Source organism: Xiphophorus maculatus, chromosome 12, assembly GCF_002775205.1.
Source record: "Xiphophorus maculatus strain JP 163 A chromosome 12, X_maculatus-5.0-male, whole genome shotgun sequence".
Classification (NCBI taxonomy): Eukaryota; Metazoa; Chordata; class Actinopteri; order Cyprinodontiformes; family Poeciliidae; genus Xiphophorus; species Xiphophorus maculatus.
The window spans coordinates 19,004,435-19,031,569 of NC_036454.1; the positions used below are offsets into that span (position 1 = coordinate 19,004,435).

Below are 27,135 nucleotides of genomic sequence, written 5' to 3' on the forward strand. Positions count from 1 at the left end.
TGCAACTTGACGGAACGTCGTCAACAACTGGTCAGGATAGCAGGAAAAGAGTCATTTAATCCAACTATAGCTAGCCTTACACGCAGAACTGAGGTTTGTTTTTGCGTTTTTAAGCAGCAAAGTACAAAGACAAATCTATTCTGCTTACCCGTTTTCCTTAACAAGCCAACCATGATGGGTAAAGTTGGGAGCGGCTAACGTTAGCCGCCTGAATGCTGTTCAGCCTGTGACAGTGGGGGGAGGCTGCTGATACCGACTGTGAGCCTGCGGTGGGTTGTGGCTAGCCAGAAAACATCGCCTCGGTCGGACGTCCTTGAACGTCCAGAGTTTTCCCAGTAATTTCTGGACAAGAGGGAGTTTTTCCAGATAAACCACCATGGATTTGTTTGACAGTAACACTGCAGGTAAGAACGGAGGACGGTGAGTAGCAGCGTCTTTAGCTGCCACCAGCAGGCCAGATACTGACTGTCGGGTCAGTGTGTTGCGGTGACACGATGACAGCTACATTGACTGACTCTGCTGGATGCTAAGCAGACATATTTAGATATGATGACCTAAACAACGTTGTGATTAGGATTTATAAGGTAGCTTATTGGAAAAAAAAAAACAAACATAAACTTGTTTTCCTGTTCAAAGTGAAAGCACTGCTGCGGTGTTTACTCCTGTATCTACTCAGGTTGAAGCCTATTAGTTTATAACTGGAAATGTTCTGTAAAGAGTTATACAAGAGTTTCAACCCACTTATGTTGTCCCTGGGCGTTATTAAAGCAAACAGTACATCAGCTATAAAGCAAACTGTGAAGCAGTCAAATCACAGCAGTTCAACTTCCCTATTTTATCTCTAACAGATCTTAGTTGTGTTTGTCTCTTTTTTTGTTGTCGGTACAAGAGCAAACTTGTATTTCACAATCAGATTTTTGATCAGACAGTGAAAGAATGTCAAAACAAAACTCTAACTATATGCCTTTCCTCTGCAGCATGTAGTGTTTATGTTGTGTACTCATGAGCAGAACATAGGAACAAACTGTAGCTACTGATCCATACGTAACTGTGGGTTTTTGCAAAAGTAACCATACCCTTCAAGGTTTTCTACATTTTGTCACTTTAAAACCATAATTTTTAACATATATTGGAGGTGATTTTATTTTAGAAATAAACACAAATGTCGTCTGTTACTGTAGGGAAAGGAAACACCTCTCTGTATAGCTGCTTTCATCGTCTCATCAACTCTTAACCAACTTCCTTGTCTCAGCTGAATGCCCTACAGCATGATGTTGCTGCCACCAGTATGCTTTGCGAAACTATACAGTCATGTGTGTTGGTGTATTGCAAACCTCTCTCTTCTCCAAACAAAATGCATCATAGTTTGTGGTCATAATGTGGTAAAACGTTAAAGCACCATGAATACATTTGCTAGGTTTGACAGTAGGGTAAAGATGCTAAATGTTTTGAGTAACATGAAAGCCACAGTCAGCAATATAGGCCAATATTTCTGCCGCATATTTACATATTTCATTTAAATTAGTGATAAGAAGCCTATTCACTCCCTGTCACACTCTCACAAACATGTCTTTGTGGTTACATTTGTTGTATTTTACCGTGATAACGTAACAATACTGCAAAGGTGTTAAAAGTGATGGCATCCATAGCATAATGTGACTGACTGGCTATTATTTTTGTCATAAACTCTTCTGGACATTACACAGCACTGAACTACTTAGCTCCTTGCCTATTAATAGATGTTCATACCACAGCAGCGTGGTCCAGACAGAGCGACTGTGTTGAAGTCATGTCAGAAACACTATAACTAAGCAAACACAGACTCAGATAATACTGCTTTCACTTGCTTTGGCTGCTGACATATTTTTGTGGAGGAAAAAGCTGTGTTTGTCGTCATCAGCCTAAAGTGAACTGCGTGTCTTTAGAAGGTGTTTACACTTTCTGCTTTCCACTGGCATTCATCAGATATATAATACAATGCACTGCTCATCACCTACAAAAGCATGGCTAGATTGTCAGGACATAGTGCATAGTATCTTAGTTATGGAGTTATTGAATTAGGAAGCTGACCATGCTTCTGATTGTTTCACAAATTACTTTGGGAGTAAAGAGTCTGTCTGGCTGAAAATGGCATGCATTTAGTCAAACAAAGCTTTATTCTTTTCCTGTTGCTGAAGATGCATTTTGGTTTGAGGAAGTGAAGGTTTTTTCTGTTCAGCCTTTGCACATGAAGAAACAGAGACGGTGAATCTATTGCTTGTGCTTCAGCAATCGAGGCGTAACTGCTGTACGCCTCTGTAGTCGCTCAATTTTGTGGCAGCTAAATAAACCACCTCGGTGAGATTTGTTCAATGATAGCCATCTTATTTATATGGGAACTAAAATGTCTGTGCAGGCTGACAAACCTGTTTTATTTAGCAGGGGGAAGAAAGGTAGAAAGTGTGCTAACAGGAAACTGTAAAAACGCAGAATCAAGTGTTTATATTAATACTGCAGATACAGTATGTCACCATGTTATGAGAAAATTCGCCCCTCAAAGTCTGCAAACATAAACAGATCAAGCTCACTTTGTGCCGATGTAATTCAACATTTGTATTCTGCTCGGGTATACCTCTCACAAGCACAGCTCAATTTCCCGTTCGAGAATCACTTGTTTTCTTTTCTTTGTGCTTCACAGAACGAGCTAACCTGCCGAGGAACATGATCGAGAACAGCATGTTCGAAGAAGAGCCTGATGTGGTGGATCTGGCCAAAGACTCCAACACATTTCCAGTATGCCGGTTCATATTTTCATCATTGAAAACAGTTAAAATTGCACAAAATTGCACATTTCATAACATGATTTAGTTGTTACCAAACAGATGTGCTGGTGAATATGATGAATGTTTGTAACAATTTGCAGAACCAAACAGCATAATGCCCCTTCCTATTGTTTTTTTTATGCATTTACACTGAAACTCGATCCTGTGTTGCCTTGCAAAAACTTTCATACTTCTAGTTTGTCACTTACAACAAACTAGATAATCAAAATATTTTCTTGGGATTTTACGTGAGAGACTAACACAAAGATGTGCGTTCTTGCAAAGCAGGATGAAAATGATACCAATGTTGCTTGTATTTCTTTTCAACCCCACCCACCCTCCGGGGCAGTACTTTGCAGAACTATGTTTCACAGTAAGAGATGTAAATCTTTTAGACTCTAGAGAGTGAAGTTTTTCCCCTTTTTTGTTTGCAAAACAGCTTAAGCTCAATGAGTTTTGATTGGAGACGTCTGTGAAGATCAGTTTTTAGGTCTCTCCACTGATTCCTAATTGGATGTATTCTGTACTTTGACTAGGCCATTTTAATAGAAGAATATGCTTTGATCTAAACTACAGTTAATGTTCTTCTCTCTGCTCTTTATTTCCAAGTCATTTTCAGTATGCAACAGGCTTTATTCCAGGATCAGTTATCTAATGAAACCAATTTCTTTGTCCCTACTGAAGAAAGGCAGTCTCACAGCATGATGCTGCCACCACCAGAACTGTCGTATTTACACAGAGATTAAATTGCACACAGGTGGAGCCTCTTTTTTTTTACACTGCTGGCATCTGAAGGCAACTGGTCGCACTGGATTTAATGTCAGTCAAAGTAAAGAGAACAGAAAACCTTTAGGATTTTTATTTGTTAAACTTTCTTAAAATCCATTCCTACTTTTCCTTCCACTTCATATTTAGCACTCATTATGCTGGTCTGTCACAGAATCCCAATAAAATAATGTGTAGTTTGTTGCTGTTATATGGAAAAAAATGAATAAATACATAACAAAGGCAGCACCTGTAATTTAGTTATTATTTTTATGTGTCTGTGCCTGTTGTCTTTCCACTGATAGTTTACACTGAAAGGCATTTTTTTTCTGAATAATCACACAGTGATTTGTCCTGTAGACATTTCCCACTCTTGACCCGGATGAGGTGGCATATGAGCCTCGCAGCTCACGGTTGCTGGTGCGTGGCCTGGGAGAAAACGACATGGATGATGATGAAGAGGACTGCGAGTCTTCTGCACGTCTCCTAGGAATGTCCTTTATGAACCGCAGCTCTTCTCACAGGTCCAGCTCGTCCCCTTATGTCAGGCAATCTCCACCAAGGTAACACTCAGCTCTTTGCTGTTGATATCTTAAATAATTTCTTTAGATTTATTATCTTCTCTTAGGAGATAGTCATGGTTGGATCCTGGTATATGTCATTGTTAAGTGAATGTTCACTTCTTTTTCAAATATCTGTATTTGAAGTGATGGTTAGAGAAGCACGAAATGTAATTTTGTGTCCAATTTCTTGCAGCAGTTTCTTGCTGTCCAGGGATTTTTGCGGATTATGTCTTTAAATACATGCCTAATATATAAGTGAAGATTCCCACTTCTGATCCGGACTTACTGTTTGAGATTACTTTATCTTCTACTAACTGCTTTTTTACGGAAAAAGGCTGTAATTCATACAGCTTAGTTTGAACACAGGCATTTTATTTGACTTGTTGGCAATTACTTCAATAAATAGAGATATTGATCATGAGTTTTCTGGCTGACACTGATTTCCTGCTTCTTTTGAAGTCTGATCTGCCTATGTCATTTGTTTGCTTAGCAAACACAAAGAGTGCCTCGAAGTGCATGCTGTTGGTTGATGCATTTATTTACCAAAAAGAGTGGGGCTTCTTAGTTTTTATGCACTTATTGTCTTGGAAAGAATATTGAGACTTTCTAAAATTTAATCTGCCAATCATCAATCTGAGCCGATCGAGGAATAACTGTCAGACTCCGAGCTCTGAGTGATTTATTGGTGGGTCTCTAGTAATGAAGCTTACTGAATATACTGTAAATGGAGTTGAAGTTGGATCACTAAGGTGTTAAAGGAAAATTCTCCCAAGTAAACGTGTTATATTTTCTGTTATAACAGTAATAAGTAGATTAGTAAGAAAATGCACGGTTTTGATTTAGCTTTCTTACAACAGGATCAAAACAACAAAGTGCTTAACAGTTAAAATATAAATAAATAAATCATGGAAAAATGTAAAGCATGTGATAAAGTTATCCCGTCATCAGGGCTTTAAAGGAGTAAAACATTGAAGTCAAGTGGATATAAACTAAATGGCGAGCCAATGTAAAATGGCTAAAACAGGATTTATATGCTGTCTGAAAAAAATATTATGCATTATTAGGTTATTTATTAGGTTGACATAATATTTTTGTTGTCTTCCATGTGGGTCGTAAATTTTTACAGCTATTTTAAAGCGTTTAAGACATCTATGTAACTAAAACACTGTTCTACTTTGAAAAATTGCAATCATATGACATACATATATGCACTTCAGTTGATTAAAAAGGTAATATTGATATTTTGTTTTGTTTTCAGGTCATGTTCACGACCCTCAGCTCGTACAATGGTTGTGTGTGTGTTTCTCCTGGTGATCGTAGCCTCGTTGACCATGGTGCTGTACTTCCTACCTGGCTGCACCTTCACCAAGGTAGGGAGAATAACTCTTAAGTGGTATACACATTTACCTGTTTGACTCTCTGGCTCACTCTTTAACCTCTGTCCTTCTACAGGCTGGTTGTCCTCAGCCAAATAAGACCACACCCCTGGAGCCAGTCTACCCTAATTCCACAAACGGAGAACTGTTTCCATGGGCTGAACTCCGACTGCCTCACAGCATACGACCTCTCAGCTATGACCTCACCTTCACCCCCGACCTTGACTCCATGACCTTTACTGGCAAAGCTGCCATTGAAATGTCTGTACTTCACAACACAAAGCGGATTGTGCTCCATGCTGCTAATCTCAACATTACCAAAGCTACGTTTAAGGTTGGGTTGAAAGGGGATTGGTTAAGTTATTAACTTTGGACTTTTCTCTTTCCGTCTTGTTGCTTATTGGACACGTCTTCTCTTCCAGCTGGGCAGCGGACAGGCCCGTGACGTGACTGTACTGGAGTACAAACCCCGACAGCAGATTGCTGTGAAGTTCCCGGAGGAGCTGAAAACAGACCAACAGTGTGTTTTGACATTTGAATACAATGCTAACCTCTCACACAGCTATGATGGTTTCTACAATAGCTCATACACTGATCAATACAGAAAGAAAAGGTAAATTTTATGAATAATATTTGTGTTAAATTTATTCGTGGAGGACATTTTGTTAATGTCTCTTGCTGGGACACTAATGAAGGCTATGAAGACAACAATAAAAAGCATGTTTGACTTTTCTTATTGATTCGAAAACTCATGCCTAATAACCTTCATCTTCTATTCATAGAGTTCTTGCAGCAACACAGTTTGAGCCACTTTCAGCCAGGAAGGCCTTCCCTTGTTTTGATGAGCCGTCTTTCAAAGCCACCTTCCTGATAAAAATCAACAGAAACCAAAGCTACATGAGTCTTTCCAACATGCCTAAGGTATTGTTCAATTAGTGATTTACCTGTAAGATAAAAAGGGTACAAGTAGAGTGCTCTGCTTCCATTAAAAGGAAGTGAAAAATGAGATCAGTAACTCAGATGAAAGTCTAAATTGAATAAGAATAAGAGGAATTTAACTTAAATGCAAAAATCTTCTTAAATTTACTAATTTAAAACAATTTGCTAAATAGTGTCAGTGCATTCTGTGTGTGATTCTGGTTCAGTTTGAAGTAATTCATATTTATGTATAAAACATTTTTAATTAGAATTAAGTTGTTTGTTATAGTTTAAATATTTGTGTGCTTTCTGTCAAGGGAGAAATATTAAGAGTATTAAAAATAAACCCAACCCTTGGCGTCATTTCTCATAACCCCACATAAAAAACTCTCTGCATCTTGCAGCACAGAAAAAACCCATAAAAATATAATCCAAATTAATCCTTTATTTTATACATGAGAACTTGTTGAAATTCTTCTTTTACCACCACCTACAGGTATGATTGCCTCAAATTGTTATCCTGCAAGAGTTTGACGTGTTCAGATGACTTTAGTTGGTTTGATAAATCCTGTAGTTTATGATCCCTCCATGTCCAGTTGTTCAATGTGTGATCCCTGATCTGTGAGTCATGAAACAAAAATCTGCACAACCAGTGTGCTTGTTCAAAAGCCAATTATTTCTAAATCCGTGAAGACGGCAAAAGTTGTGTAGTTTCTCCATTTTTCCAGTTTGCTTGAAACAATGACAACTTATATATTTTTTAGAGTTATAAATTATTACAACAGACAGAACTCAGTTTTGTGTTGCATATGTTTTGTTAAACTGCTTAAAAATCCTTTACAAGATCTACAATTAAAATCAGTGTTTATAGACTGTGTAGATAAACATAACCGTATTTTTCTTACTGTCTGACATTAACTCAAAATGTACTTTTCTTGTTTCAGAACATTTACAATTGCCAACATTTTTTATATTTGCTGAATGCCAGAATAACGAAAGACATAATTTACTACTTTGCTCAGGTGTAGGTATTTACATGCACTAGGATTACTATGTCTTTAAACAGTTTGGGAAAGCTGTTTAAAGCTGGTGAGAACAAGTACCAACATGGGCTGAAAGGCCACCTGGTGATTAAAGAGGCCATTACTCAAAACACAACATATAAAACAGATTAGTCATGGGAGACATGTCTCCTGGTGGGATAAATCAATAGTTTAAATGTTCCCATGAAGCCCAATAACCATTGTTATATTTGAGGAAAAAGGGGGAAAAACCTGTGGCCATCATGTTTTGTGGGTGTTTTTTTTGCAGGAGTGACCAATGGGCTTCTCAACGTAGATGACATACTGATAACATTTTGTGGAAACCTTAAGGCAAAATTTTGGCACATCAGTCTGAAAGTAAAAGGCCAAGCCATACATCCGGCTGATGGATTGTACCAACTAAAATTTTTTTGTAGTGTGTACTACTGTCTATACAATAAATAGACAGATTTGCAGCTCCTCATGTGGACACAGTTTTTATTTCCTTACTTTCTGATTTTCAAAACCACCTTTATTTCCCTGCATGTTGGCCTTGTAGTTATTTAACTCTAGCACTCTGCATTTCAGGCCAAAACCACACTTCTTTCCAGTGGCCTTGAGCAGGATGAGTTTGAGAAGACCAACGTCAACATGAGCACTTATCTGGTGGCCTTCATAGTTGCTAACTTCACCTCTGTCAGCAGCAGTGCTTCAGGAACAAATGTAGGTTTACAAATGACCATGTTTGGCTGTGGGTTCAAACCATAATCATCAATAATTAATTTGAAAACATTGCTTTGGTGTTGTATTTTACTTTGTGTCTATTTGTGATGCATATCCACATCTGTTGGTTGTAGGTCTCTGTATATTCTGTGCCATATAAGAAAGAACAGACTGGCTTCGCTTTGGACACAGCTTCCAAACTGCTGCAATTTTACAACAAATTCTTTGAGATTGAATACCCACTAAAGAAACTAGGTGAGCAGAACCACTCACCTGTACAACGTTTATCTTTCTACACCTTTTTGTTATCATCTGTCACACTTTTGCTTCATTTCTGTTTTGTCAGACTTGGTGGCCATTCCTGACTTCCTGGCAGGAGCCATGGAGAACTGGGGGCTCATCACTTTCAGAGAGACCACCTTACTGCTGGACAACAACTCCTCCTCTTTTGAAAAACAAGTAGTAGCCTCTGTAATAGCCCATGAGATCGCTCATCAGGTAGTTATTTTTATTTTTATTTTTTTTTGACACCAGGAGCAGAGTGTGATTATGTTTGGTTTGCTGGTCCATCTCTGTTTCAGTGGTTTGGAAACTTGGTAACCATGAGCTGGTGGAACGACCTGTGGCTCAACGAAGGCTTCGCCACCTACATGGAGTACATGTCACTGCAGGAAATAATGCCCAGTTTTGACACTGTAGGCTTGAACATTTGACCTCTGTGTACATAATATTTCTGGCGGATGAATTTGAGAACTTTTTCAATGAGTCTTGCTTGAATTGTTTTGCAGGGTTATTTATTCCTGACTGTGCGGTTCAGAGCCCTGGACAAAGATGCGCTAAACTCCTCCCACCCTGTGTCGACAGAGGTTAACACGCCAGAACAAATCGAGGAAATGTTTGACTCAGTCTCCTATGAAAAGGTACAGCTTTGAGTGTTATATAAAATACAAAAAGGTGTTTGACCAAGATTTCTTTGTCTTGCTTCCAAGAAGAGTTCACTTTTTTTTTGTTTTCTGTCGCAGATGTTCTGATCTGTATTTGATTGGGCTTGTTAAATGTTTTTTTTGCTTTTTCTTTAACTAATTTTACACTTATTCTAAGTTCAGAACCTGATTATCAACAGAATAATATACGTTTATTGTGCTAGATCCTTAGGAATATACATGTTAATGTGTTTAGGGATTAATAATCTCTAATTACTCTGATAGGTCACTTCTATTATATTTAAAAGGTAATAAAAGAAGTATCTCTCAAGTTTTTGCTGGATTATTTTCCAGTTTCTTGAAGAGATGTCTTTCACATATTATTCATCTGCTGTTGATGCTGGTTTTTACCTTATGCTGATTCTTTGTCCTCCATTTGCCTGCTTTCCTATTTTTAAGCCAACTCATCACAATTTGCAATTATGTTTAATTACTTAAAAAACGTTAATAGGAAACAGGTTAAAAGCAGCCAAAGTTCAAAGAAAAACTATAAAAGATGTTTAAAAAGCACATAGAACTATTGAACAAGATAACTTTTAAAGATTACCAGAAAGCCTGGCTTCATAAACGCAAAGTATAAAGATACATTAGGGTAGTTTATAACTTGTTTAGTTTACTAGAGACTCCGTGTTCTTTTGCCAAATATTCATATCCAATTTCTTAAGAGAAATTTCTCTGCTGGACCTCACAGTCAGCTGCAGCTGTGGCTAATGATCCATCTTGGTTTTAATTGTTGGTGTTTTGTGCCTCTGCTCTCCAGGGTGCTTCAATTCTCCTGATGCTGAATGCATCACTGCCAGAGGAGCAGCAGTTCAAAAAGGGCATTATTCGGTATCTGAAATCATTTAGTGGATTAAATACAGAAACGGTGGACCTTTGGAACAGCCTTACACAGGTATGCGTTTGCCTTTACATGGGGTCGATATGTGCACGGTTATTTAAATGATGTCTTAGTGGGTAATCGATTGACTCTTATCCTCAACATGCATGTCCAACATGGATACATCTAAATTTATTTCATTTTCAATGGATGCATTAACACTGAAAGCTAATATTTCAGTTTGCAAACACAAGTAGTAGATTTTCTGCTGGATTTAAAACTGGTACTTCTGTCAATTTGCCTGCAGCTTTTTGTTTTTATCATTCTTAAGTTGATTAAATATTAACAAATGAGTTGCTTTTAGTGCTTAAAAAGAAAATAAGAATGAACAGGTTGGCCCTTAAAGAAAAACTGGAAGAGGAACATAAAAACCTCATCACTGCATCTCCTGTCAGAGATCTTTGTCATCACGTCTCTTCCATGCAGACCGAAAACAGTACTTTGTTTCCTGTAACAAGAACCCTTTTTTGTTAGTTTTACCATTTGGAATAACTAGATTAGTTTCCCAGGAGCTTTACACTTTATATACAGTACATATGTTTGTCATATGAAATATTTGGTAATGACTTTTGCATAATATCTCTGAAGCTTTGAACTCTGAGCCATCAGTTCACTGATTAGGTGTCTGCAAGCGTAGCGTTTCCTTCCTGCTGCCTGTTCATCACATATTGATCTTTATCACCCAGTTTGGTTTGGTTTTAAACTAAAGCTGCATTAGAGGATCTTGAACTCTGTTAGCAGATGTTTGATTTTTCCTCTATATATTCACCAAAATCTTAATTATCATTCACCTGTAACACTTCAAATGACTCCTGTCATTTTACTTATTTTCTGCATGTTGAGGTTTCCAACCCGCGTAAGAATATTTCTGAGATGATGAGTTCATGGACATCACAGAAAGGCTTCCCATTGGTCACTGTGAGTCGCAAAGGCGACATGGTGACCTTCTCCCAGGAGCCTTTTCTGCTCACATCTGACAACACCACAAAAGCACCCAGGTGGGTTTCATCAACACACTCATCAGTAAGAGAAATGCAGCATGAAACCCAACGGTGCTGCGATCTCCGTTTCAGACAGTGGAATATTCCCATCACATTTGTGAACGACAGCTGTAGCTTGGCCCCGGCATGCAGACAGATGTTCAATCTGAGTAAAAAGTCAGGTACAGTGCAACGCTTAACCCTGCCCTAACACTCTCTGTCACATTGTTTTGGACTCTGCAATGACAAATGTTTGTGTATCTCAGAAAGTTTAAAGGTACCAGAAAGCGTAAAGTGGCTAAAGTTGAACTACAAGAATACCGGCTTCTACATTGTTGACTATGGACAAGATGGTTGGAGTGCTATTCATGACGCTTTGTCCGAAAACATCAACGTTCTCACAGCTGAAGACCGAGCCTCGGTCATACATAACATCTTTACTCTCTCCAGGTAAACATCTGAATATTGTTTTTTTACTTTGTGAGTGCACCAAAATAAATTATGACATCAAATAGTTAATTTGCTTCAGTAATTCAACTGGTGAAAATCATTGTCACAGAGGTGACCAATCTTTGCCCGTTTGGCTTTAGCTGTTCACCTCAGCTCATCTAAATTATAGTTACTGATCAATCAAGTGCAGATAAACCCGGATCATTCAGACAGGCATTGTTACTTTTGGTAGGGAGGGTAGATGTCAAGTCTTAAATCAGCATCTCCATATACAGTAACTAACATTTCCTGGTAAATGCCTGCGCTGAATTTGGGCATGATAAAACACAGCAGACCAACACCATCAGATGACTTGTCTTCCCAGATAAACACTAATTGTCAATTCCTCCAAATCTGTAACCTTGATTTACAAATTAAAATTTAATTTCATCTGATGATGAGAGGACTTTGAGCGCCTGAGCAACAGCCCAGTTTTTATTTTTTCTCCTGACCTCTGGTAAAACGTGTCTGCTGCTTTCTCTGGTTCAGAGTTGTGTTGATTCACTTGAATAAATTAACATTTCAGTGATGTTCTACATAGCTAACATGCATGCATAGTCTGTGATTAAATAAGCAATTTTACTCCAATATTTCACTTCAGTGTTCGACCTTTTCTCCCTGCTTTGTTTGGTCATTAGACTGGGACGTGTCCCTTTTGTACAAGCATGCCAGCTGTTGAGCTTCATGCCTAACGAAACAGAGACGGCTCCTGTGACAGAAGCTCTGCTGCAGCTGAACAGCATCTACAGGCTGCTCGATAAAAGGCAGGAGTCTGACTTGGCAGCTCGAATGAAGGTACTTTGTAAATGAGTGCTTTGGAAAGTCAGTTGGTGTTTAAATTTAATCTAAACAGTAAAACTAATTTTTTTTATTGTCATCCTGAAATTTAAAGGATGAGCACTTTAAGTTATAAACTACATTACTTTTGTAAAATAAGTCCAAATGTTGCTGTGGAATCGAGTTATTTATTATTTTTTTCTCTATGCAACAGGATTACATTCAGCATCAATTTGGTTCTCTGATGGAAAGTCAAACCTGGGAGGAGGAGGAGAGTCTATCGAAACAGGAGCTGCGCTCCGCCCTCATCTCAACGGCCTGCGCTCTGAATAATGAAGGCTACGTTGCCAAAGCCAAATCCCTGTTCAAAAACTACACAGACTCCAATTTTACCAGCAAGTAAGTAAAGAACTCAGGAACTCGATCACGACAAGAAATGTGGTCGTGGTTTGTGATCGCTTCACAAAAAATACCTTAACATCCTTTTGCAAACAGAAACAGGCTTTTAATTTTGTAAGAGTTCAGAAAATGTGTAATGTTCAGAACAGAGGACCCGAAATTTCAGCCAGACAGAAAATTGAAAAGCAAAGGGTTTATTGATAATCAGGTGTGGGACAGGCGACCACCAGCACTAGGACAGGAACCCGAGGGCAGAGAACCAGGTTAGTGGATTTTAATCTTGGGTATCAAGGCTCAATAGAGAAAGCCACTAACCTTCTCAAGGTGCTGTGGAGAACACAGGAAGGTTCCTGGTTCCTCAGGAAAGTGGTGGTGAGCCATTTTCTCAGGGCTCGGTTGTAGAGAACAGAACACCTCTGCAAGATGGAGACTGAGCCAGAGGTTGAACACTGGTAGCAGGTTATGAGCTCAGGGGAAATCAGAATTCGGAGGTCAGGGGACAGAAACAGGTCAGGCATGTGAAGACAATCTCAGGCAGACAAACCCAGGGGCGAGGCAGAGGTCAAGAGGCAGAAACAGGGTCGGGTCCAGAAATCAGAAGCCAGTGAAGTATCCGACGTGGGCTAGGCAAGGTAGGGAAATCCAGGAGACAAGAAACGTGATCGTGGTTAGGCAAAGGAGGTAACGCTGGATATCTACTCACACTGAAGGCTTTCACAAATCTGGCACCATCTGCCTGCCGGAGAGCTGACTAAAACTGCTGGTGAACAGGTGGATGACATGAGCCTGATTGTGCTGCAGCGCAGCAGCATGCAGGTCAACCAGATGAGCCTGATTGGAGAGGTGAAGGCTGAGGAGAAAAACAAAGCAGGCAGACGGGCCAGAATCATGACAAAATGTGTGTTAGTAGGAAGAGGAAAGCAAGAGTCCTAAAAATAAATATTCTAATGTTTGTGTTTTCATATTTACTTCTGTAGGATCCCAGGTGATTTGCAGCAAGCTGTGTTTACAGTGGCTGCTCAGTCAGACGACGGCTGGCAAACTTTGTTCACCTTGTACGCAACTACCACCAATGATGCGCAGAAGCGAAAGATGCTAAAAGGCCTGGCATCCACTCAAGACCCACATCGTATTGCATGGTAAGGGTCTGTGTGATTTTATATATATTTAAGCTGAAGTTCACAGCAGTTCTTTAAAGTTTTGCACATTTTACTTTATAAACTTAGACTTATTTGGATTTCATGTCATAGACCAACACAAAGTAGTGCATCATTCTTGAAGTGTAAAAGAAATGATTAATGGTTTTCAAAAATCTTTGCTTGAAAATCATTTTCCTTTTCTTTGATTCTGCTAAATAAAATCTAGTGCAGTCAGTCGTATTTAGATGTCAACAAATTAGTAAATGGAGTCACTCTGGTGGAGCTGCAGAGAACAAATCGGTTCACATTACAACTATTGCTCTTCCACTCCACAAATCTGACCTTTATGGACGAATGATGAGAAAAACATTGAAATAAAGTCGAGTTTGGAGTTTGCCACAAGCCATGGACGCAACAAACATGAGGAAGTAGAAGGTCTTTTGGAAAGATGAAACCAAAACTGGACAGTTTGTTCTATATACAAAACAATACAGAACCAAGTCTACAGCAGTGACAAGAGAACCGGGTCAGAGTTGACAAGGAGATAAAAAGAAACCCAGGCCAATCCTGGAAACAAAAGCTTTTTGCTTATTTTTATTCCTCTCCCAATATCCTTCTTTACAAACATCTTGTTACATTGTGGAATCACTTAGGGTTGCATTGTTTGCTGCTAAAGTCTCTTTATTTTGATCTGTGCAGGATTCTCAAGGCCGGTCTGAGTGGGGATATCATCCAGACACAGGAGCTGCCTCTCATCATCAACACTGTGTGTAACGGATTTGCTGGCTATTTGTTTGCTTGGGATTTTATACAAGTAAACTGGGACCGCCTCATAGAGAAGTAAGCCTCATCAGATCCCTGTCTTAAAATACATCCCAGGATTAATTTACCTGCTAATTAAAGGATCTGGACTTCTGAGTATCATTATAGCTTCCTGTGCTTCTGGCTGCAGGTTTCCTGTGGGCTCCTTTGCCATTCAGACAATCGTCAAATCCACTACCTCCCAGTTCTCCACACAGGTGCATCTTGATCAGGTATGTAAATATTGGAGATGTACAATATGGTTTCATGAGATTGACAAACACAGATTAGCGCACAATTGTGAACCGGCTCTGTTCTGATACCCTGAGATAAAACCAAGTGTAGCTTATTGGCTTCACAAGTCACTTAATTAGTCATTTTTCTCTGGTGGGATCAGAGTTAAAAGGGAACCTGTAGATACTGCAAAATACTTGACTGGGGTGGAAGTTTAATGACCCAAAACACACAACCAGAGCTACAATGAAACTGTTTAGATCAAAGCAGATCCACGTTTAAGATTGGCCCAGTCAAAGCCCAGACTGATGTACATTTGGACTTTTATGGCAGTTGTTGTCTCCTTTTAATCTGACTGTGCTTTAGCTATTTTGCAAAGATGAATAGGTAAAAATGAGTAAAGATGTTTGTAGAATTATTTTCAAATTCGGTAAAAAGAAACACAAAAATACTTCCAGCAGTGTCTGATTTACAAAGTGTTGACTCACTGTGGCTAAATGCAGATTCACACCACACTCTTCAGGGGTTTTAATTGTTAAAACCATGTATGAGATGCAGTTCTACCCTACTTGTTATGTTGGTCTGAGTTTTGAGTTTGTAATGTGACAAGAACAAGTTCAAAGGATATTCATACGTTAAAGTCTGTAAACCTGCTTTGAATGATTAATAGTCCTTGGATCACTTTGTGTCTCTTGCAGGTTCAGGCGTTCTTCTCCAGCCTGAAGCAGCGCGGCTCTCAGATGAGGAGTGTGCAGGAGGCTCTGGAAACCATCAGGCTGAACAAACGGTGGATAGAAAACAACTTAGAAGCTATGAGAAAATTGTCTTAGGAAGGTTAAGTCAACCTGAATCCGCCCCGATAGCGAGCAGGTGGGGGTGCATCTTCAAGACAGCAGCAGTGTTTGCACTATTTTTGGACTCTGTCCCTTAACTCCCAGTATCCAGATCAGAGCAATAATCAAAAGCTCCTTCTGGATGAAAGGTTTCTGAGATGAGTCCTGTCAGTTTTACTTGATAGCTCAGGGTGGTTCTAATTGTCCGTCTGATTGTTGTCAGACTCAAGACACACTCCTTGTGTTTTATGCTGTCGACCAAACCTCCTCCGCAGTTCTCATCTAAACTTTGTGCTTTATTAGACAATCATGGTTCAAAGATTGAAACAGACCTTCTTTCGCCCCTTGCTGCGTCTCAAACACCCAACCATTTAGGCTATAAAATATTTCAAAACATCCGATTTTATGTACGAAGACGAGGCGGCGCGACATTCGTCAGCAGTGCGGAAATAAGAGATGCAGTTTTGTGAAATGGATCCCCATCACTCCTGTAACTACAGAGTTTTGCCATGTTGATGCTAGTCAGGCTAGTTGATTAATTGATGGTTTAAAATGCCAAACTGTTTTGGTATCAGTTGAATGTAGTAAGAAACCTTCCCACTGTGTGCAGTAAAGGATGTACTGAAAACCAGTGCAGGTTTAAATCACCCAATGTGTCTTACAGCAGGTGAGAGCAGGCAGCCAACACTGGAGCCAAACGGTCTCTTTATTTAGTTTCAACTCTGATCCACCTGTTTTACTCTACTTTTGTTGCCTCTAATCTCTTTTTTTCCCCTTTTTTTTAGTCCATACCTGTGTAAGGCTGTAACAATAATGTAAATACTGTCAGAAATGTGCTTTTGGAAGTACTATTTTAGACATATTGACTTTTAATATTTTACAACTTGATATCTGTTGTGTTTGTTTATAGTGTAAAGTTTTATTTTGAGTCCAGGTCAAAGCTTTTTTTTTCTTTTTGTTATTTTCATATTTCCTTATTTAGACAACCAAAAGGAGGTCGTTTGCTGATGAATGTTGTGTTACAAGGGCTACTGTGCATATTAGAGATATCAGGCATCTGTGTTTATCTGTCGATACTTATTGATAATTTGTTGTTTATTAGTCTAAAAAACGCAGAGGTTGCGTCACTCCTCGGAAGTAGTTATTTATTAACAGTCTTCACATGTGACTCTTTGTTTTCTGAAATGTTGTTTAAAGGCAGATGCATGTCCAGAGAGGTACTTTCTTCAGATTCACTTTCCTGTTACGTTTATCATGGTTTCATTTTGTTTCACACGTTAGAAACAGTGGAGTTACGTAATACTGAGTGTCATTTATGCCCACAAAGGCAACTCAAGATATCGGTGAAATGCTCCTCCTAATGGTACCTTTTGGACAAGGCGATTCGATGAAACCTCTGTTATTGATGGGTTCTGTGGTGCAAAAGGTTCTTGAAACGTATGAAATTGCTTTGTAGCATTTTCCAGATCTGGATAAGTTAAGGAAAAAAAAAAGCTTGATCTTACTCTTTTTCTTTCTTACATTTTCAAAAACAAATTGACATTTATCTATATTAAATTCCCATGCTTTTGTCTTTGACTTGCCAAATTACATATTTAACATTTTAGCCATGGGTATCTTGGTTTTGCATAGTGAAGAATTATTATTGAACTCCCTGTTTGGTCTCCAGACAGCATTAAATTCAGATTAAACTGAACCAGTGGTTCCTAAACTGGGTTTAAAATATTCAACAAAGCACAATAGCTGATATTTTTTTAGAAATCTCTTGAAACAAAATAAAAACACCAATTTTTTTTTTCTACTGTGCTTTAAGTAATCTGTTTTTTAGTCTAGGATTTTACATCATTGGAACCGTCCAAACATTTTCAAAACGGAGCTGATCGAAATCAGTCCAGATCCTACAAATGCATTATGCTTATGTTACTCCAAAAATCAGTGTTGAGCCTACAGATAACATGTGACGACTATTCAACGGGTACAAATAGATTTGTAGTAATTTATTTAGAAATGTAGAAAAGTCAAGTCTTTAAAAGTGTGAAGTTATAAGTTTCCAAAGTAGAAGAAATTAAGACAAAAACAAGTGACTGGATCAAACTTTGTAAAGCATCTCATCACAGTTTAAATCTGTGTAAAGATTTTTAATATTTCAACCAATTATTTTGTCCTCTCACTGATTCTACTTGCTGAAAGGATTTCGTTCAGTTTTGCTCAGATATCTTTCTGTTACGTAAGAGCGCCATGCTCGCAGTGAAACTGTAAAACATTTTGTTTTTGCACTGATATAATGCCCTTCATATCCTTTCAGGATTTTATTGCTTGAAATCTGCACAGATTGTTCAACTAAGCTACTTAGGAAAAACATTTAAAATTGAAAAAAATTGAAAGGGAACTCCATTTTCACCAGTCAGATTTTCCCACATTGTTCATCTGTCCTTTTTTTGTTGCATTGTTTTTTTCTTTCTGTCAAAAACTGCCCAAAGTTTAAGTTCCTGTGCTTTACAAGCCTTTTTCATGAAGCAAACTGTTTCATTTATTATCATTATTGACACTCTGAATAAAGCTAATTTGAATCCAACTCTTCTTTAGTGACTTTCATTGTACAACACCAAATGTTTATTGTAAAATATAAAAGAAAACTACATATATTTACATGTAAATATGATCACATGCATATATTCTTTCAGTATTAAAATGTTTTTAGCATCACTGTTGAGATTTCTTCTTGACACTACACAAATTTTTATATCAAATTCTTTAATTGAGTGATTTTTAATTATAATATTTAAAATTGGTTTAATTTGCCCATCTTTTCATGGCTTTTCCTTCAGGTGTCATTAATGCATTGGACATTTTATTATTTACAGATGTTCAGCACATTGTTACTGATTTTAAGTTGGTTTTATTTATTTTCTGTGTTTGATGTTATCACACTGATCTGCATTTACCATCCTTCAGAAACATGCTGGTTCTGGTTGGGGTTAGATTTTGCTTATTTCACATGCAGTTGTAGCCAATCCCCTTCACTTCAGGTTTGATGGGATTTTTCTAAATTAAATAATTTAAATCAGAAATGTAAATGATGTGAAACATTTCTATGTGAAAGCAGCAGAACCACAGAGTAACTGGATACAGAGACACATCAGAACATATGAAACATCAGAACCACAGAAGCCCTGTCAAAAATAAACAACATTCTGTATCTGAACAGTAGATGGCAGCGATGCTCCTAAAAATGTCATTACGTTTGGAGTAATGTAAGTTAGAAGCATCTTTGAATTGTACCAAATGCGTTGACCAGCAGAAAAATCTTAAATGGTGGCTTTTGTTTATCTTTTAAAACAGTAGATAAAAGAGAAACAGCTATTTTAATAAAAATAGATGAAAAGAACTGACCTTGAATATTCACTAGTACATTGAAAAAGTCATCTGGTGATATTAGATTAAACTTAATCATTTAAATTCATATGGCTGCACTCCTATTTTTTTGTTTCAAGGATGAGCTTTACTGGTCTGTCTAAACTGACCAGTAACGCACAGACCAAAGCACCAGCTCTACTGGCAGATTATTTCGCTTATTACAAGAGATTTTTGCTGTGTTAAAAGTCAATTAGCACTTTTTCTTTAATATTAAGAAATTACTGACTTAAAACAAGCTCCTATATCTGGCTGAAAAATGACTTGTAAGTTAGTTTTGTCTTATTTCAAGTGTACTATTTGCTCTAGAGACTAGATAATAAATACTTGGTAAGTAGACTTGAAACTCCTGAATTAATTTTATTTGTTTCAGTTTATGTAAACGTAAAATGTTTTAAGTGAAGTTGATGAAGCGTAAAGTAGCTATCCTATTAATCGCTTTGAGATACTTTGAAGACATTTTTCTCTTACATTGTTGAAGATTTATGTCTTGTTTGAGAGCGTTAGCATTTGACTCCACATCTAGATATTGTGCTTGACCTCATACTTTGAAAGCCACTGCTGACGTGTTGACATTCTCCTCTACACTTTAAAAAATATGATTAAAGATAGCATCTTGACCCAAATGATTAGCCCAAAGGAAACATATCACACAAATCAGTTGTAGAGTTAGAAACTGCAGAAAAACTAACCTTGAGCACAAACATTCATGCACTGATTCAGAAAACGTCATCTAATTTTGTGTCCTGTGTGTCCTTTGTGACATTTGAAAAGATGGCTGCCTCAAGGCCGACCCAGTGCTTTTGGGGCCCCTACACCAACATTTGAACACCAGATGCTTCATCATGTCTAGACTAATTCATGTTTGTAGCGTACCTAATTTCATTATCATCATTTGTACTTAACTTGCATCATGCCAGGTGATCAGGTGATTAAAAATAACAGATATGATGTTAAGTAGGGCAGCGATGCTGCAGCGCTTCAGATTGCTGATCTCATGTGATTCCTGATCAAAAGAGATTAGCAGATTCCAATTGATACCAGAGATTTCCTCTCTTAAATTACAGAGCATTTTAGTCATTTAAAGATGATGTGGCAATAATCTGACCACTGTTTAACTTAATAAATCCAAAAACCTAATCATCATGCTTCCTCAGTGGCAGTCAGAGCAGATCACCTTTTCATCTTTATACGATCTTGTAAAAGTGTTCATTTGAATTTAAAAGTGTCTTAAAATTTAAGGCATTCCTTTGAGTTCTCAGAAACACCAAGCCTTGTAATATGTGGAAGAAAATAAGTTTATAGGTACGCCTAGTTTGTTAAATCTACATTGAATAAATTCGCAATTAAAAATAGACCTAGGCCTCTCAAACAGGTAAATATGTTCTGAGTCAAACCATTCCATCATAACCATGAGTTTATTGATCGACTGGAAATGAAACGTGCTTTTAAGCCTTCCTCAACCTCTAAGAAGCTACTTCTTTCTTAGGTCTATCTTGTGTTCAGCTGCTGCACTTAACTTCCATATAGGCTTGTCAAAATATTCAGGACTGAAAACAAATGCATGCTGCAAAGTTCAAGATTTTATTTTACAAAAAACAAAAGAGAGATCATGCAATTTTATAATTTTCTTTCACTTGTGTTGTTCTCTATTTGGTGTTGGTCTTTCATCCATTTGTCCTTCCTTTCTGCTTTTGGTGACAACCCTTGTTAGAAGCACAGCAGAAATCCAAACAATGTGGATCATCATCATCATCACCAGGTGACTCTGACACTGGCACACAGTGTACCGTATCAGTGGCATTAAATCAGATTATATCTTATCAGATCAACCTGCACGACGAAACGGGACTGGTGTGGAAAAAAACAGTCTAGGAGGAATTTTTTGATTGGAATAAAGTGAGCAATATGAACACTAACTCTTTTTTTATGAACTGAAACGCAATTAAACTATATTTGAATGTATTTGAAAACATTTCATTGACTGAAAAGTGATGAATCTTCAATTCCAGTATGCCCTGAGAAAACGTTTTGTGAATTGGTACAACGGTGACTTCCACATTTATTTTCACCCCTGATGTTTCTTTACACCCCTCAAATTTTCGTCACATTACAAACACAAACATCAATGCACTTTTGCATTTTTATGTTGTGCAGAAAGTAGTGTGCAGTTTTGAAAGGAAAGGAAAATTATATGTGGACACAATTGCAGGTATTTTAGGATCTTTACTAGCTTTTCGTATCTGGACACTAATTTCACATCTCTATCCATCTTTACTTTAGCTCTGGAAAGCAAAGAAAGAAAATCATCCCCACAGCATGATGCTGCCTGCCACCTCATTATTATACTGACTATATGGGTTACACAGACGTAAAGTTTTAGTTTTGCACCACACATGAACTTTTGCATGTAAGCCAGGACATTCAGTGTTTATTCTGATTAGTCTTATCAGTTAAATGACTTCTAAAAGTGATTAGCTAATAGATGTAATTTGTGTCTGATTCAGACTACAACAGGCTGCATCATTTATATATTTATTTCTACCAAATATTTTAAGCCACAAGTTATTTTTGTTCCATTTTCTGTTGGTCTAAGACATGAAGTCACTCTAAAATATATAAAAGTTTTTGTTTGTAATACGAGGTTTATTTAAAGGTTTCCCATCCCGTGCAGCTTTATAGTGACTGAGTTTTTTCCTAATTCTGTCAGTACATCTTTAGCACAGAGCTCATCATGAAATGTGTAACCAATATGGTTTCAGTCAGCATGACTGTCCAACTGTAGGCTTGTCAAACTGCCTTTTCCACTGGAGTTGTATAAGGTTTCCACGAATGTATGATAACCTTTGTCTTACATGCATCCCTGGATAGTGCACCCAGGTAACAGTTTATACTTTGTACTCATAAATTGTGCAGCAGCTTAGCACTAATGGAGTTGTCGCTTCCAATCATACTCAGGGTTTTTCTGTAATGGCATCACATATTTCATGTCCATGTAGCGAAGGAATAAAAAGCGCTCATCTCGACTGGTTGGGCAGAAATGAGCTCCTAACCTGACACAAGTCTGCTAATTGAAATAATAGAAATGATCAGTATCCTGATCCAACGGCATCACTGCCAACAAACCATAAAATCATAAGTTCTGCTGAATGAGGTCCTATAGTTCCCCAAAGGAAGCAAACAGCTCTGCAGTGTCCACTCTGCGTCATGAAATCCTGAAAAGATATTTGCTATGATTACACAGATGACCACAAAGGTTATGATTATGATGCTTATGTGGTGTTTATCATATGAACATTACAATTCTGTTGACATCAAGTAGGGTTTTAACATTTTAGTCCTTTGTGCTGGCTAACTGAAGAAAGGAAATTGACACTTTATTGGAGTCAAAACACAGCAAACACTTGTCGCTCATGGATCCAAGTTGCTTTTAAACAACTCTGTCATACAAAGTGCTAAGCAACTATATCTGACCTGAAAAATGGACACACTGATAAAACTTAATTTATAGTCATCAATTAAACCAGCCTCTTGATGTCACTTTGGACTTTATCTGCTCGTCGACTGTCGTTATGTAAGCTGAAACTGCAAAACCTGATGCTGTGGGATAACCAGGCTGTCTTATCCATCTAGCCTCCTTTGCTCTTTACTCAACAGCACCTGAGAATAAAGTCTTTCTACTTGAAGACAAGACAGTAATGTTTCAAAGGATGAATCATAGTCATGTTGAAACACTTGTAAAAAATTATCCAACCATTGATGTAAATCAAAATGGCAGATGGATGTAAGAGTCAGTTGACAGAGGAATGACACTTGTTGAGTGTGATGTAATCTCTCTGTGAGCCGTGTGACTGAGAAACACTGCAGTTTTAATACTGAGTTTTCTCCAAAGGCTTCTGGAAGCCTCTGGCATGCTGTGTTCTGATCTTGTCTGGCACTTATCACATTTTTCTATCTCAAATGTTTGGATTGACGAAGGAGGCACAACAGGTTTCCATAAAGGTTGCTGTTGCATAGTTTCACTAGAGCAAAGCTTTTACCTGCATCTGGCACAAAAGGTGTGATCTTGTGAGGTTCCAGAAATTTGACAAACATGTGTAAATCACTTACATAACATCGACATACGTAACGTCAACTGACAGGAAAATGAAAATATAATTTCCTCAAATGCAGTCATTGTCCACAGTAATGCTGAAGCTGATGGATTTTGCTATATGATCATGCCTGACTCCATACCGAAATGAGGTTTCTTTAGCTCACTTCTGTGTTTACACATGAGCTAAAGATTTAGGAATTTTTTTTAGGGCAAACTTTGGATGCATACAGAAGGAATCATTTTCTCCTCAGTTTTTGGTCTCAGTTTTTTGCATGATTTTGCTGTTTGTCGACGGGAGATGTAGCAAATATGCAGAGAGAAGCTGCAGCTTTGAAGCTTCATCTTCATCTAACGTGTAGATAGTGAAAGAACAAGAGAACTAGAGATGTAATGTAAATTACACCTCTAGTAATTTACGTTACTAGAGATGTTGTCACCTAACATTCTTAAACAGAGTCAAGATTTTATCAAGTTGATTGCCTAACTAAAGTTTTAAAAATGATATATTACTACTGTAGAGTTATTCATACATAATCTTTTTGTTTAAGCCTTCCTAAGCTTTCAGTATTTAGCAGTTATTCAATCTTACTTTTTCTTTTGACTGTGTATTAACAGCGTGAATAACCAAATTGAAGCTACTGAAGCCAAATCCAGTCTGCTCTGACTTGATGGGAGCAAAAAGGGTCAAAATTGACCACAGTTATAAACGCAGTCTAAAGTTTTTGATTTGATCTTCAAATTCAGCCATGAGGAAATTCATTTTACATGAGCAAAACCAACAAACTAGAAGAGGTTATGTGATTGTCCACACATTATTTTTTTTAAAAATGAATGATATATGTGCAGACCTGGAAGAGACATACCTCCAAAGACTTGCAGCAGCACCAGCAGCAAGAACTTTACAGGCACAGGCAGTTTTTTTAAAAATTTAATTGTAAAACAATAATTTAAAAATAATAATTTTCCTTATATTTCAGGATTGGGCAGTACTCTGATCAGCGTCTATCACATAAAATCTAAATAAAATAATACTGAAGTTAAAGTTTTAAAAAAAATATGAAAACCTTTAAACATCCAACAAGTTAATCCATGAGTATCCTGATATCCATGAGTGTCAGGAGTCTATTAATTGTGTCTTGCTGTAATACAAGCATTCTTTGATTAAGAAAATGAAAACACTAAAGGGGCTTAAGAAACAAATTTGGAGTTAGGCTTTTTTTAATTTCAGTATTTCAGTGTACTGGGCCTCAGATCATATTTAATCCCATTCTCTGACCATTTGAATCAGGAACTGCAACAGTCTCTGGAATCTCTCAGACTCGTTGTGCAAGTCCCCTAAACCAGATTAGTAAACGGACAAATCTGCTTTGTGTTGCAGTGAGCAGGGTCATATTTATTTACATGTTTTTGTGCAGTCATGGGGGCCTCTCAAAAATTTGCGATGCATCTTGTGACTAAACCTATAATAACATAAAGTAACTCTGTCTTTAAAGTCACATCATGACGACTAGTTGCAACCAGGCAGAAACGTATCTCTTTGTGAGCAGAGCCAAAGCTTCAACTGATTTAGGTGTGATAGAAATTTAATGGGGAAGTACAAACATTTAAATATTTAAAGTTTCAGGTTCATTCTCAATGAACGAGCACAAACATCACGGAAAGTATAGACCAATAAAAATAATTCATCAGGGTAAAAGAGTGAATCATTCTTACCAAATAAAAGCTTAATGTGCTTCATTCTAAAAACTTGATCTGTATCTACCCTTTGACTGGGCCATTCAAACAAGTGAATAAGCTTTAATCTAAACCATCCTGACGTACACTCACCGGCCACTTTATTAGGTACATATTGCTTGTACTGGATTGGACCCCCTTTTGCCTTCAGAACTGCCTTAATCCTTTGTGGCATTGGTTCAATAAGGTACTAGAAATATTCCTCAGAGACTCTGGTCCACATTAACACCACGGCATCATGCAGTTGCTGCAGATTTGTCGGCTGCACATCCATGATGCGAATCTCCCATTCCACCATTTCCCAAAGGTGCTCTATTGGGTTGAGATCTGGTGACTGTGGAGGCCATTCAAGTTGAGTGACCACATTGTTCAAGAAACCAGTCTGAGAGGATTCATGCTTTATGACATGGTGCGCTATCCTTTGGAAGTAGCCATCCGAAGACGGGTACACTGTGGTCATAAACGGATGGGCATGGTCAGCAACAATACTCAGGTAGGCTGCGGCGTTGACACAATTGGTACTAATGGGCCCAAAGTGTGCCAGAAAAATATTGCCCACACCATTGCCTCACCACCACCAGCCTGAACCGTTGATACAAGGTTCATTTGACATTTGTCCCTTCTGTTTCATGTTGTTGAAGCCAAATTCTGACGGTACCATCCAAATGTCGCAGCAGAAATCAAGACTCATCAGACCAGGCAGTGTTTTTCCCGAACTTCTGTTGTCCAATTTTGGTGAGCCTGTGTGAATTGTAGCCTCAGTTTCCTGTTCTTAGCTGACAGGAGTGGCTCCCGGTTGGTCTTCTGCTGCTGTAGCCCAGCCGCCTCAACGTTCCATGTGGTGTGCGTTCAGAAACGCTCTTCTGCATTGATTGTAACGAGCGGTTATTTGAGTTACTGTTGCCGTTCTATCAGCTCAAACACATCTGGCCATTCTCCTCTGACCTCTAGCTTCAGCAAGGCATTTGTGCCCCCAGAACTTCGGACCATTCTCTGTAAACCCTAGAGATACTTGTGCGTGTAAATCCCAGTAGATCAGCAGTTTATGAAATACTCAGAACAGCCCATCTGGCACCAACAACCATGACACATTCAAAGTCACTTAAGTCACCTTTGTTCCCCATTCCGATGCTCTTTTTGAACTGCAGCAGATCATCTTGGCCATGTGTACACACCTAAATGCATTGAGTTGCTGCCATCCAATTGGTTGAGAAGTTGGACCTAATAAAGAGGCTGGTGAGTGTAGTTCTGCTGAAAAGTGAACCTTCCCCCTAATCTTAAGCTTTTTGCAGCCTCTAAGTTTTTCACCAGTGTGGTGGTGAAAATATCAACGGGGTGGTACGTTCGTGACAGTAGACAGCATTATATTTCCTACACGCTTAACATTTCACATATCAGAAACAGTGTTTGAATGTTTTTTATGGCTTTGTAAACAAAACAGCTTTTCTTGTGCCACTCATCCAGAAAGACCAGCTTAGTGGAGTGCACAGCTAGTTATCCTGCTGACAGAAATTCCCTGTTTTTGAAAACACCAAAATTTATTGTTCCAAAAACAATTACAGTGCAAATAAAAGCTTAGCACCCACATTAAGACAAGTGTATACAAGAAGTACTGGTTGCTAAATTGAACATTACTCTTAAAAAAGAATATGAATATTGACAGCAGAATAATAAAATATATATATATATTTACAACTACATATTTTTACATTATTCAAACATTTCACTCCTTATTTTCACATCTTCACTATTTCCAAGAACATTGTTTAGACATAGTCACCAGGAACAACCTTGGTGGAATTATCTTCTCTGTTTGTTCCTTCCACATTAACGCCCTCATCCATTTCAGTACTGTTGTTGTTTTCACTTTCTTGTCTCCCCTCCTCTATTCGTCGAAGTTCCAGTTTTAATTGGTTTTTCTCATGCAGGGTTATCTCAGCGTTCAGCTGCTCCTGACTCTCTTTCGCCGCCTTCTCTGCCTTCTCCTGCTTCTTCAGCCTCCAGTAGAATGCCAGGTTTTTCTCAGGGTAGGTGACTTTGGCCAGCGGGAGCTTGAATATCCTCTTGGTCCCCGTCGTTAGGAGGAGGAAGGTGAGGGCAGACAGGCAGAAAGGCCAGGTGCATGCCGGCAAACCCAGCTGGAATACATAAACAGAATGTGAGATACAAATAAATGGCAAATCAAAATCTGTTGGTGCAGATCTCCAT

General features: G+C 38.2%; 2 protein-coding genes across 2 annotated transcripts in view; one reads left to right on the forward strand and one right to left on the reverse strand.

The window, feature by feature from the left end:
- Nucleotides 1-18,258, forward strand: LOC102233247 (leucyl-cystinyl aminopeptidase-like). Its single transcript, XM_014470631.2, has 22 exons — nucleotides 1-404; nucleotides 2,678-2,772; nucleotides 3,927-4,129; nucleotides 5,388-5,499; nucleotides 5,582-5,839; nucleotides 5,928-6,118; nucleotides 6,288-6,426; nucleotides 8,034-8,168; nucleotides 8,303-8,423; nucleotides 8,515-8,666; nucleotides 8,750-8,863; nucleotides 8,957-9,088; nucleotides 9,912-10,046; nucleotides 10,875-11,029; nucleotides 11,105-11,193; nucleotides 11,278-11,461; nucleotides 12,139-12,295; nucleotides 12,492-12,676; nucleotides 13,654-13,815; nucleotides 14,515-14,655; nucleotides 14,768-14,849; nucleotides 15,549-18,258. Exons 1-22 carry the CDS (start codon nucleotides 377-379, stop codon nucleotides 15,678-15,680), a joined length of 3,102 nt encoding a protein of 1,033 aa, XP_014326117.1. The 5' UTR covers nucleotides 1-376; the 3' UTR covers nucleotides 15,681-18,258.
- The window catches only part of LOC102225543 (urea transporter 2-like), a 14,089-nt gene continuing 3,579 nt past the window's right edge, over nucleotides 16,626-27,135 (reverse strand). The window contains exon 10 of the mRNA XM_005804053.2: nucleotides 16,626-27,065. Coding sequence (XP_005804110.2) covers nucleotides 26,694-27,065 — 372 coding nt within the window. The 3' untranslated portion in view covers nucleotides 16,626-26,693. The remainder of the gene's footprint in view (nucleotides 27,066-27,135) is intronic.

Coding starts and splice junctions, on each gene's coding strand:
- LOC102233247 (XM_014470631.2), top strand. CDS start 377: ATGGATTTGTTTGACAGTAACACTGCAG. Junction 2,773..3,926: donor AAGACTCCAACACATTTCCA/GTATGCCGGTTC, acceptor TTTGTCCTGTAG/ACATTTCCCACTCTTGACCC. Junction 5,500..5,581: donor CTGGCTGCACCTTCACCAAG/GTAGGGAGAATA, acceptor GTCCTTCTACAG/GCTGGTTGTCCTCAGCCAAA.